Consider the following 12,655-nt stretch of genomic DNA (forward strand, 5'->3'; position numbering starts at 1 on the left):
GGCGGGTGGGTGCCGCCGTTAGTCCCTCCGCAGCCGCGGGCCGGGTTCCTCCGTCCGTCCCTCCGTCGGGGAGCGGGATCCGTGTGCCTGCGCGTCCCCCGCCCGTGGGGCCGTGTTGCCCGCTATGGGGTTGGGCCGTGTTGCCCGCTATGGGGTTGGGCCGTGTTGCCCGCTATGGGGTTGGGCCTGCCCCCCGTGGGGCCGGGCTACCTGAGAGCCGGTGTCCGATTGTCAGGGGAGGCCGACAGCGTCCGGTGTTCGTCTGCACAGCCGTGGCCAGTGCGTTCCGTTCTCCCTTTTGTCCGTGCCTGAGTGAACCGCTGGAATCAATTCTCTCCTCCGTCGGTCGGAGGGTGAGGGCCGATGTGTGAAGTTCGAGGGCGGTCGGTGCGTCCCCACCTGTGAGGGACAGGGACCGCGTGCCGCCGTGTCCCCGCCTGCTGGGGCCCTGTACCGGAGGGACAATCCTGGCGGGGGGATCAGGAGCGGCCCCGCTGCTGGCCGTGCCGTGCTGCCTGCACGCCGTCTCGTTGGCTCTGCCCGTGAGGCTGCTCTGCTCACACAGTGCCCGCGGGGCCGTGCCCTGTCCCCGCGCTGGCCGTGCGAGCCCGCTTGCTGCTCCCAGGGCAGCGGTCCCCTCGCGTGCCCGGCATGCGGCTGATGGTGCTCAGCCTCCCACGGTGCTGTCTCCTCTGCCTCTCTCTGGGTCAGTTCGGTGGTGGACATAATTAGGCTGATGCCTTGTCTGCCGTAGGAACAAATGGGAGGGAGAAGGGTGCTTGGACTGTGACCAGTCGCTCATGAAGCGGGGCATTCTGAGTTTTTGTATGGCAGGTACAGAATTGCTTATAACTTAGTTTGAGTTGGGTGGGGCTGCCCGTGCATGGTAAAATGTTTGTGGATCGTGTTGGATGCTGGCTCTGAATGTGGCTGTGGTGATGCAGATTTAGCTCTGTAGGCAAGAGGATGGGGAGTGACTCTGAGACGCTCGGCTGTGTTTGGCCAGTGGCTGAGAAGGTCCCAGTGGTGTGTGTGACAGGCTCTTCTCTTCTCAGGTGAGCCCTCTGCTGAGGGATCGAACACTCTGTGCTCCCAGGTCAGGGAAACATGTCCCGTCGGAAACAGACCACTCCTAACAAAGTTCACTGTGAGTATTATGTTAAACAGCCCCGTGGGATCCTTGTCCTAGATGGATAGTTGTGGAGTGAGAAGGGGAGGAGGGCAGTGATGAAGGGTACAGTTTGTGGGGGAATGGTTACCTGTGTTTTGTCTTAGTACTGGTAATAAGAACTCTGTACGTCAGGGGAACTGGCAGTGTCCTGACAAGGCAGGACAGGGATAGGCTTGAACAAACTCTGTAAAGGTGGGTGTGTTTGCACAGGGCCTGTAGCTCCGCTTTGCATTCACAAGTGCAAGTTAGGCTCTGGCCAGTCCTTGGATAGCAAAGGGAGTTCTAGGTAAGGTGGCCCAAGTGTACAACTGAAGTTTGGGAATCCTAGCTTCTGAGCTTTGCTCTACGACAGGCTCAAGAGACTGGCTTGAACATGTCACTTAAGCTCAATGAACCTCCGTTTTTCCACCAGATAATGCAAATAATGGAATGGGCAATGACTACATCAGTTAATGGGCAGATGTGATCAGCCATTCCTGAGCTGAGCTGAGAAGATAGATGTCTTTCTCCAGCATTGTCAAGACCCTAACATTTGTTGGGCAGTGAAAAGACTGAAGATGCTGTTCATCAGCACTTCTTGTGGGCAGACTGTAGTGAGGTATTAGCAGAGCTGGGAGACAGCTGTATGGATGTTCAGCTACAAAGAGGCATCTGCACGGTTTTTGCTTGGCTGGTTACAGAGGGGAGTTAGGAGTCTGAAGCTATGCCCTTGTAGCTTTGTAGCTGGATAGATGTTTGGAATCTGAGCTTGAATGGAAAAAGACAAATCTCCACTTCTGTAGTCATGTGAAAGCAAGGCTGATTGAGATGAGAGGCCTAAGTAATGCTCTGCTATGGTAACTATCAGGACTATGGGACAGGGCTGACTGTTGCAGCCATAGCGACTGCCTCACTTTGCTGATGCTGCTGGCTTACCTGTCTCTATGTGTTTCCCTGTGCTGCCTTTTTGTATGGATACAGCAACAGAAATCTATGCATGCTGTTCTCTGCATTTGAGGAAAATACATTCTGACATAACCTAACACTTTGCACACTCTGTGAGTGTACTGGCGAGAATTACCTCTGTCTGATTTGAAAGCCCGATAGCCTGCAAGAGCTAGGCATGGGAGAGCTGACAATGCTTTCCTTGATGGCCAGCATCAGAGTACTGAGGGTTGGCCTTTGGCAGCTGCTCTGACTTGTGCTTTCCCACTCCTGCTTCCTGTGTGCTGAGTTCAACATTGGTGGAATACGGCTTTGTCCAGATTTGTCTGCTTGGAATTGTCTTTATTAGATAAACTTGATGCATCCTGTGTTTTCTTCTGCAATGCCAGTAGCACGTCTTCTTTCCACACACGTTTGCTTTTGAGAGCGCCCAGATACTGCTTCTGCTGTTCAGATTAGATGTATACAAAGCATGTACTTACTCTGTCAGCCTTGGTGTAGAATTATGGTCTCTCATCTATGGAGACCAAGGAGTACAACAGCTTTAAAGGTATGTTGAGTTTTCATGGTGTTTAGGTTGGCTATTTTCTCTTCTGCACTCCACTGCGTAACAGTTGTGTTCTTCAGAAGCTTGTACTGTTATATACGTGGACTATACATGCTTTGGAGTTTGGTTGGCACATAGTTTCACATCATTGCTTTTTTTATCTGCAATGCAAGTGATTGTGTCACCGGTTTTGGTCTTGGAGAAACTGTCTGAGAAACACGCTACCAGCTGGCATGAGGCTGAGGTGTGGCATCTTGTATGCCATGGAGAGAGGAAGCATGGGACTTGTTCACCACCCTACAATACTTTACCTACAGATAAACTATTTGATAGGAGTCATCTAGAGCAGCAAAGTAGGATTGGAAGACAATAAGGGACTGACAGATACATGAAAAATTGCAATGGTGATATCTCCTCCTTGGGATGGAAATCTTGTCTGTCTTATGATGAACGCCACCAAATCGTTGGGACTTCTCTGTCTACCTAGCCTGCTGTGTATCTGGAGGGCCCAGAAATGCCATGCAGTGCACTGGTGAATGACGAGGAAAATCGGAGAGAGCATCATCTCCAAGATCTGGGTGAGCCAGCAGAATGAGGAATCAGGCTGAGACATAGCAGGCACGTTACTGAAACTTCTTGGGACTGAAATTGTTGGGAGGAGAGGAATAAAAGGGACAGCAGGTATGCACCTTTTTATGCAGTTGTCTGCAATTCGGATCAGATTTGGCAGGCTTTGGGGCTTGGGAAGCGCTTTGTGGATTCGTGTAAATGCCACTGTGAATATGTAACAGGACAAATTTATGAGAGGATGATGCCTACTTCTTCTTTGCTTGCTGCTGTATGTTATCTTCCATCTCAGATTAACTTGTGCAGGCAACAGCTGCATTCTCCTGTCCCTGCCTTGTTCAGTGCCGCCTCTTTCCAGAGTTACTTTCCAGGCTCAGCATGGCGCGCGTTTAACCTTGCTCTCATAACAGCAGTTGCTATCTCCACTTAGCACAGAAGTACTTTGGCATGCAGAGTTGTGTGGTTACAAGTCAAACCACTTTAAACAGAATTTGATGCGCAAGGAAACTCATAATACTACAGAAACAATGGTAAAAAATACTGTTATCCTAAACTTGTCATTGTGTGTGATTGCCAGTCCACCTATAGTTTTCATCGTAGTCATCACCATTTGTCAGGGGTGCAGCACGTAATTGGCTTTTAATGATTGAATTTTGTGTTGCCACATGCTGCATAAAAATGCTTTCATCTGACAATGTGGTAAGAAATAAAATTGTAATACTGAAATATACTTATTGCATTGCCCATTCCTCACTGAGTTGAAAAATGCCACACAGTTACAGTGTTCCTGTGGAAGTATCTTCATTCATTTGGTCTTTATTTTCTTCCAGACTCTAAGGTATAAAAGTATCTTCTCTCTAAGCAGTTAATCTTCTGATCTTGCTTCAAGCCTGTCCTTTGCTGCAATGTCACTCATCAACTATAGGTTATTCCACTGTTCTTGAGCTTGCCAAGAATTCTGCTGCAGGTATTAGAATGTGCTTTTGTTTCCTCTCCCTGCTGTCCCGTGAGCGGCTTTTCTTTCTATGGCTTCCACCCTTTGCAAGTGATGCTTATTTTAGAGCTCTTGAGAAAAGTATTTCTTAAATTAATAACCACTTCCTAGCTCTATTCTGCATTGTCCCAATATGCCATTAATCCTCTGTTTCCCTCCTTCTCCCTCTGATACATATACATACATGTATACACACACACTTTCTCTCTCTTTCTCTGTGCTCTTCGGCATTTCTTGGATTCTGCTGCCTATAATACTCCTGATTTGAGAAGAAAGTATCTTTCAAGAAATAGCACCCTGCATTCAGACTGAGCAAAAATTGTTATTTGCATCAAAATCCTTGGTTCTAAAAGGGCTCTGTGGGCTGCGGTTATTAACACTTTCAATTGTTGTTTTTCATTTCAGTAACCGCTACAGCAGTATGGACAACCCAGAATAGCGATGGGGCAGGTGGATTAGATCCACAGTGTTGGACAGACTTGCAAATTTCAGGTCCAGGAAAGGAACACAGAGAAGACCTACATGAACAGGGACCTTAAATTGGTGTACAAGGAGGGAGTTAAGTGGCTCATCTCTGAGAGGCTTTTCTGTTTAGGAAGGAAGACAGGGGAATGATGCAGTTTATTTTGATTTTTGTTTTTTGGATTTTGGAGTGAGGTTGTTTGTTTGTGTGTTTATTTTCCAGAACACCTGAGAGTTATCCTGCATTCATACAGTTCAAGAAGGGAAGGGCTCAGGAAAATAATCATTTCTGGCTGCCAAGCTGTTACACCATCAGATCCTAGCAGTCATAACTGCCCCTGTTGCACAGTACCACAGGGCTGGCCCCTACCTCCACAGCTGCTCTCCTGGCATCCCACTCATTTACAAGATTGTGGAGAGGAGAACTGGAAAGCAAAACAGAGGCAGTTGTATGACTCTCACTGTTCTACATCTCTAGCTCCTCGTGAAACAAATACAGCGACTTGTTTTGGTGCTATGGTCAGCCTACAGCCCTTTCTGTGTTTAATAAAGAAACTTCTGGAGAAGAGTCTGTGAATTCAATATTGGGCATAATGTCTTTTACTGATAGTGGTGATCCTAAAGCTGTTGACTGTCTTACTCCCTTTCCACACAAATGCAAATGTATTCGAAATGGGGTGGAGGTGGGGGTGTGTTTGTATGAGCACGTGTGTGTAGGCAATGAAAACATAACCCTGAACCTATCAAACATTAAAGTTCCAAAGCTTCACTGATGTAGGACTTAGTCTATCAGTTGATAAACTGAGCACTCTTCTCCAAGTTCTTTCAGAGACACTATTAGTAGAATAAGAAATTATGTATAAGCTTAACATAGAGTTTTAAAAAGTTAGTTTTTCCCAGTTCTATGATGCCTTTTAGATACAAGCTGGTGGTTTGGTTAACAGTTTGCATATCTGGCTGTAAGCTGATGGGTGGTTCTCCACACTGCACTGAATCAGTGCTAACTTGGTTTTGTGTATGTTATACTGAAAGGCCTCTGGCAGGCATGATTGCTCTGCTGGTTGTTGGGATTGGTGTTAGAAGTAGAGTCACGCAGTCGTAGAATGGCTTGGGTTGGAAGGGACCTAAGGGATCCTAGCAAGTTCCAAGCCCCTGCCGCAGGCAGGGCTGCCAGCTGCTAGAGCAAGCACTAGGTCAGGTTGGCCAGGGCCCCATCCAACCTGGTCTTGAACACCTCTAGGGACAGGTCATCCACAGCCTCTCTGGACAACTTCAGAAACTTCTGAAGGGCTTTGAAATCTTCCATAAATTATTGCTTTTTAAAGCAATGTTGGAAATTTTGAGGTAAGCACCAGAAAGGCAGTATGTATATAAATATGGGGCAAAGCTGGCTGAAGCAGTTCAGCGTGTGAAATGCACCTGTCCCTGTAACAGGACTGGTGCTCTCTCAGCAGGTCACGAGTGCAGTTCCCTGTACTGATGTTGTGACCCTGTATCAGAAGGGGCAATATTGTTTTGAAAGCTGCACTTTGACCTTCTTTGCATTGCATCTTAAATAGTATTTCTGCATTTCCGCTTTGAGTAGTTCCTGTGAACTTAGAAATAAATTGATCACTTTAATCCAAAAGCTGTAGCCATTTGGGAACTAGCACCTTGCCCCAAGTGCTCATAGCTCATTCACTACTAAAAGCAAATTATAACTACCTGTAGAACAAAGTCATTTGTTTGTTTTAATGTGAAAATTAGTGGTTGACTTCTATGGTTATTCCCTGGAACTAGAAGCTTAGCAGAGATTGCTGTAGGAATTTTTCTTTCGGAGAAGCTCAGATAATTGCTTTCCTTCAATATGTTTTCTGTTGCCTGTTCTCATGTTGAGTCGAGATACAAATGATCATTGTCTTTCAACAAAGCAGAATGTAAGCAATCCTAAATGAGCATCCCCACATTCTGGGTTCACTTCCTCATGTGTGCCTCTCATGCAGTAGAAGTGTAAATTATGAAAAAAATAATAGCAATAAATGTGTATCTACAAATCGTCAAGTGTGTCTAGTGAACACAGTTTGTCGGTAGAGTGAATGAGAGAAAGAAACCAGTGCATAGTGCAAAGAGGAGTGAGGGTGAAAAGTGAAAGAGAGTTCGCTTTCCTTGCAGAGGAACCCAGTGGACACAGAGAAGAAGTGGGCACTGTATGGTGGCAACTAGGCCACCAGTATGGGCCAGTGGACATAGTAAAGTGCATTCAGCTAACAAAGCCCCCCACCAGTTTGCTTCCTGCAAATACCTAGAAATAACATGGGATGGCTAGCATTTTATTTGGCTAATTACTAGCTACCTGTGAAAGAAACTTTCTAATAACTAAATTCACAAACAAATGTTACATGGTAATTGAGATAAGGTTGAGAGTATTTTGGTATAAATGACAAAGAAACATGGCAAATATTATACACAGATATTGTCAGCTGAGAAAAGTTAGAGTTTGGCTTAGAAGTTATTAAGGCAAGGATACAGGCTTAGTGTGCCACGTAGTTACACTGCAAGAGATTACAAAGAGAAAAAACAGACTGTATTTAGAATGTAATTTAACCTAATTTGGGGATCATGCAGGCTGTGCTTTCCCAGACCCTAATGTGATCAGATGACTCTTATAATTCGTATGAATATCCTGTCACAGTACCATCATTCTGCTTGTAATAGCAGGGAATAGGACTAAATGGTTTAGAAGAGCCATATAGCACCACACCTGATTTGGGATACTGTCATCACCCCCGCGTGGCTTTCCCCCGCCTACAGCTGTGCTGTCACTGTTGGCAGATAGGTTGTCTGGTAAAAGTGGAAGTCATGTGGGCACATGTGGCAGATGTGGAGCCTTGCAAGTCTTTCACACGCGACTGGAGTGGTGTACAAAGGGTGTGTGGAGAGCAGCCCCACACCAGGCACATCCACTAGCGAGATGCGGGAACTAGACTTGCGTGAGCAGGTACAGGAGGCTGGAGTTACAGGGCAGGGAAGCACAGAGATTATTTAAATGCTGAGAGGTGACTTCAGAGGGTCTGCACATTGCAGGTGAGCAACCCCACACCTGTTGCGTTTCTGGCAAGCTTTTGTGGTGAAATAATGGAACAGCGCCAGTCTGACTTTTTGTCCTTGTGGCTGCCAGGGGAGCAAGTCTTTGCAGGGCTGGAGGAGCAAGCCCGCCAAGCCATGATGAAAAACAGCTTTCCTGGAGCTCTTGGGGACCAAAGGCCAGCAATTCACCCACTGCAAGACCGCGATTTCAGCAGCAGTGAGTTCTGCCCCTTCCAGTAATTGCAAGGTAGTGGACTGGAGAGACTCTGACGGGGTGAGGCTAGGTGCTGCACAGCTGGTGGGAATTCTCTGAGGACCATCTTACCCATCTTCTCCTTTGGGTTAGCCCTTGATTCTTGAACTGTTGGCTGTGTATCAGCCAGCAGTAAGAGCAGAACTGCTCACAGGGAAGACAAGTCCAGAGCCAATGGCCACAACACATGTTAGACAGTAACCTCACCGCTAGGGTGCAGTCCCACAGCATCAGAGCAGAATGGTGACAGCACCAGGCTCTGCTGACAGCCTAGTAATCATCAAGCAAGGCCAGGTAACAGGCCAGATCCAGGGACTTCACGTGGTTCTCTGGGGATTGAAGAGCCCCCTGAGTTTAAATGAAGCCCCTGGTCAGTGGGTGATAGTGGAGGCCCAAGGTGAGGCTGGTCAGGGCAGTTAAGGTCTGTTAGTGCCATCAGGGTCTTGACACTTGGAGTAACTGCTTTGTGTGTTCTAGGTGGCAGTGATGATGAGGAAACTACCCATGATGAAGTTTCTTCCCATACTTCAGAGGAGGATGGCTCAATGCTAAAGGTGAAGAAAGAATTGGAGAATGCAGAACAACCTGCAGCTGGAACCCTGCTGATGAGAGAAAATGAGGCAAGTGTGTACTGGCACTGCAGTCACCTCAGCGTCTGAGGGAGAAGGGGCGGTCACTGTCTAGACATCTCTCTCTACCCTTGATTTCATACTTTGTTCCCATAATCACCTCCTCCAAACAACATCTCCTGTTTAAGGGAGATGGTTTTGAGATGTTCTTGGGCTGCCAGGAACAGGAGATAACAGGGGCAAACTGCTGTTCCCCTGCCTGGACAAAATGACTGCAGTCTGCCCATCTCCTTCAGTTCTTGTACCTTTCCCTTCTGCTACAAAGGAGGCCTTGCCTGCTAGAGCCACCGTGCTGGCAAGATCATGGGTACGAGTGGAGGTCATGAGGCTTTTGCTTCTTCCTCTTGAGACAGCAAGAGCTTTGCTCAGAGGCTGCATAAAGGAAGTTTCAGACTGTGAGAACTGCAAACCAGCCCCGGTGGGACTGGCCACTGCACTTGATCTGGGCCAGGCCTTTGTGCAGTGTTCACTAGATGCTAAGGGAGGGTGGGTGGCTGTGTGGAGACCAGTGTGCCTTACACCAAAATGGCTTTCCTTTCTGTAGGTTCCTGAGAGCTTGAATGCTGACTCTGTGCTGGGACTGTCAAAGTGTCCCCTCTGCCAGCTGGAGTATGAAAGCAGAGAGCAGCTCATTGCTCATGTATACCAGGTAGGGAGTGGTTCCCAGTAGTGTGATGTCTGTGGCCTTACGCACCTCTGCTGTCCTGGAGTCAGCAACAGCCCTGGGCAAAGAGTATGGTGTGACTTTGTTCTGGCCTTCGCAGTCACAGAACTGAGCTTCTATCTAGGATGTGATTGAGGTTTATAGCAGGTAGTCCAGAGAGAGTCCTGGAGAAAAATAAGCAAAGCACCAGTCTGCAGATCTGGAGAACACAGCTCCATCCCAAGGCAGTCTACGCAAGCAATTGCAAGCTGAGACCAGGAATTTCCTTCAGATTAAACATGGAAGCAATTCTTACACCATTCAGTGCAATAAGCTGATCACTCAGCTCTTTATTCTGTCCCTTCATCACAGTTCCTACCTGTGGAAACAGGTAGGAAACATAATTTCCTCTGAAATGATTCCAGTATTGCAGTAAGTCTGTGCTGGGAACTCAGATTTTTTTTTGTCAGTACTCTTCATAGCACGTCCATGTCTGCAAAAGAAAGAATGAAGCAGAGCTGAATTGGCAACTTAACTGTACCAGCTGATAGTTTCTAGCTACCATCATAGTGAACTTTTCCTCACCAGCAGGCTGCCTGCTGTTAGTGTAGTCACGCTTTGCGTAGTGACAGCAGCTCCTCAGATGCGTTTCTGAAAACAAGGGTCAGATCTTGTGATCTCTTTTGGCCCTACTTGTTTCTCTTGCACTGTAGTGGAGCTGTAGAAAGGTCTCCTCCTTGCTGTTTGACCTGTGAAATCCCAAATGTCTTGAGCTAGCCTAGGAGCTATCGGCTGGAGGATTTACTGGTTAAGTGATCCAGTTCCAAGAGGTTGAACGAGATAGTTTGCCATATTCATTGAGCACACCTCAGACTGGGCAGGAAGATGGGCAATTTGTAACTAACAACTTTGTGGTTGTTTTGCAGCACACTGCAGCTGTGGTGAGCGCCAAGAGCTATATGTGTCCTGTATGTGGAAGAGCCCTCAGCTCACCAGGCTCCCTTGGGCGACACCTCCTGATCCACTCAGAGGACCAGCTGTCAAACTGTGCAGTGTGTGGAGCACGCTTCACCAGCCACGCCACATTCAACAGGTCAGGGTCATCCTGGCTGGTGAGTGAGCGAGGGTACCCACAGAAAAGATGAGGTGCATTGCCTTAAATGACAGAGGAATCATCTCTCTGCCCTCCTAGTGGCCATGTGTGAGCACCCCCAGTGACTGGGATTCCTTTGATCCCTTCATCCCTGCAGCTCTGCATCACCTGCTAAAACCTCCGTGATCATTGCTGCTGGAAGGGTGTCTCATAGCTGTATGAAATGTGGGACTGTTCAGAGAGCACTGGGGTCACCGGTCATGGGATAGAGCAGTCATTAATTCCCTTGCCCAGCAATCCATCACACTGGGTCTGTACGTCCCAGACGGCTTCTGTTTTCCAAAGCAGGACTACATCCAGAAACCAAAGTGTTCCTCATTTATGTCTTGCCTGGTGAAAGGACACTGACTAGGCAAATAAGGCTGAAAGAAGAAATACAGAAATGAAAGGGAGGAGCAGCTTGCAGTTAATCTCTGCCTTCACACTCTTCTAACCTAAATACTGCTCTGGGCAAATCCCATTCCCACCCCTGTATATGATGTTGCTTGATTTTTAGATATTCAGATGCATTTGGGGGCAGGAATGGTTTGGCACAGGCCTCTGTCACGAGCTCTGGTGGGAGCCTCCCTCTCAGTCTGAGATGAGGACTCTTCTGTCAGTACCAAGTCTCTGACACTGCCCTTTCTGCTTTCCAGTGAGAAGCTGACGGAGGTGCTCAGTGCAGATCGCCTGCCTGTGCCACAGAGCGAGGGCCCCTCCAGTGTCAAAGGGAAGGACATTACCTTTCACAGCCCTGTGTATCCTGCAGGCATCCTCCTAGTGTGCAACAACTGTGCTGCTTATCGTAAGCTGCTGGAGGCACAGACACCTGGCATGCGAAAGTGGGCGCTTCGTCGGCAGAACGAGCCCTTGGAAGTGCGCCTGCAGCGTTTGGAGCGGGAGCGCACCGCCAAGAAGAGCCGGCGGGACAATGAGACTCCCGAGGAGCGGGAGGTGAGACGGATGCGGGATCGAGAGGCCAAGCGCCTGCAGCGCATGCAGGAGACAGATGAGCAGCGGGCACGACGGCTGCAGCGAGACCGAGAAGCCATGCGACTGAAACGCGCCAACGAGACTCCAGAGAAGCGACAGGCCCGGCTCATCCGGGAGCGTGAGGCCAAGAGGTTGAAGCGGCGCCTGGAGAAAATGGACATGATGCTGCGGGCACAGTTTGGCCAGGACCCCTCCGCAGTGGCAGCTTTGGCAGCTGAAATGAACTTCTTCCAGCTGCCAGTGGGCAATGTGGAGCTGGAGAGCCAACTGCTGGGCAAAATGACCTTTGAGGAGCAGAGCAACAGTACGCTGCATTGAGCTGCAGCCAAAGACTACCATCTCTGCTGCGTCTGTCACAGGCAAACTAAACAGTTTTCTGTGCTCAGGGGGCTGCTGTGGCTCCCTGGGTGACGCTCCTGCATAGTTAGTTCTGGCTTCCTCCTGAAACAGGAGGAGAATGGAGCTGAGAGATGTCTGCCAAAGTAGCCTTGGTGGAAGCAGATTCTGGGGCTATAGTCTGGGGGCCAGCCACAGCCTTGGACAGCGGGAAAATAAATTAATGTTTCATGTTTATTTAGCCCCCTTCTTTACCTTTTGTACTTTGTCGTATTCTTGGACCCTCACACCATGAAGAGGGTTGGGGCTGCTGCAGTTCTGCTGTAGGTGAAAAGTCTGCCTCACTGAACGGAAATTTGTTTACTGCAGCATAAGTTATGGAGATAAGGACTTAGATAGTCCACCACTCCTCCAGGAATAAATACTTTTCTGTGTCCATAAAAAGGAAGGAAAAAAATGATGTAATCTCCCTGGAAGTGGCTGTGCACACCCTTTGTGTTAACACTGTTGTTACGTGCTTCATTGTAGTAACACACATGGAAAAGCTAACAGGAAACCAAGTTCCTATTCTAAGAAACCTCAATAACGGAAGGGCTGACAAAGATAAGTGAACGGGGAACAGTTTACTAGTTTACAGACAAGGTAATTTTCATTTAAACAGCATTTCAGGTTTGCAAGTAAGAGATATGGACATACTGCAGCAAGTCCAGTGAAGAGCCATAAAGGTGGCTAAGGGACTGGAACTCTCCTGTGAGGAAAGGCTGAGCGAGCTGGATATGTTTAGCCTAAAGAAAAGAAGGCTTGGGAATTGTATCGATGTATATAAACACCTGAAGGGAAGATGCAGTGAGGTCAGAGCCAGACTCTTGTCAGTGGTGCCCAGTGACAGGAAAAGAGGCAGTGGGCACAAACTGAAGCACAAGAGGCTCCGTCTGAAT

At 48.1% G+C, this 12,655-nt stretch overlaps 1 protein-coding gene across 11 annotated transcripts in view; it reads left to right on the forward strand.

Moving 5' to 3' along the window:
• ZNF821 (zinc finger protein 821) overlaps nt 1-11,966 on the forward strand; it is a 12,617-nt gene extending 651 nt beyond the window's left edge. The window contains exons 2-8 of one of the 11 annotated variants that reach the window (XM_021408177.1): nt 1,056-1,147; nt 3,130-3,323; nt 4,609-7,948; nt 8,462-8,604; nt 9,158-9,262; nt 10,183-10,349; nt 11,045-11,954. In XM_021408177.1, the coding sequence (XP_021263852.1) occupies nt 7,780-7,948; nt 8,462-8,604; nt 9,158-9,262; nt 10,183-10,349; nt 11,045-11,699 (1,239 nt within the window). In that variant the 5' untranslated portion in view covers nt 1,056-1,147; nt 3,130-3,323; nt 4,609-7,779 and the 3' untranslated portion in view covers nt 11,700-11,954. Of the gene's footprint in view, nt 1-10; nt 354-1,055; nt 1,148-3,129; nt 7,979-8,461; nt 8,605-9,157; nt 9,263-10,182; nt 10,350-11,044 lie in introns of those variants that run through there. The other 10 variants (XM_021408178.1, XM_021408180.1, XM_021408184.1 and 7 more) reach the window with 10 other exon arrangements.

Source organism: Numida meleagris, chromosome 10, assembly GCF_002078875.1.
Source record: "Numida meleagris isolate 19003 breed g44 Domestic line chromosome 10, NumMel1.0, whole genome shotgun sequence".
In the NCBI taxonomy this organism is placed as follows: Eukaryota; Metazoa; Chordata; class Aves; order Galliformes; family Numididae; genus Numida; species Numida meleagris.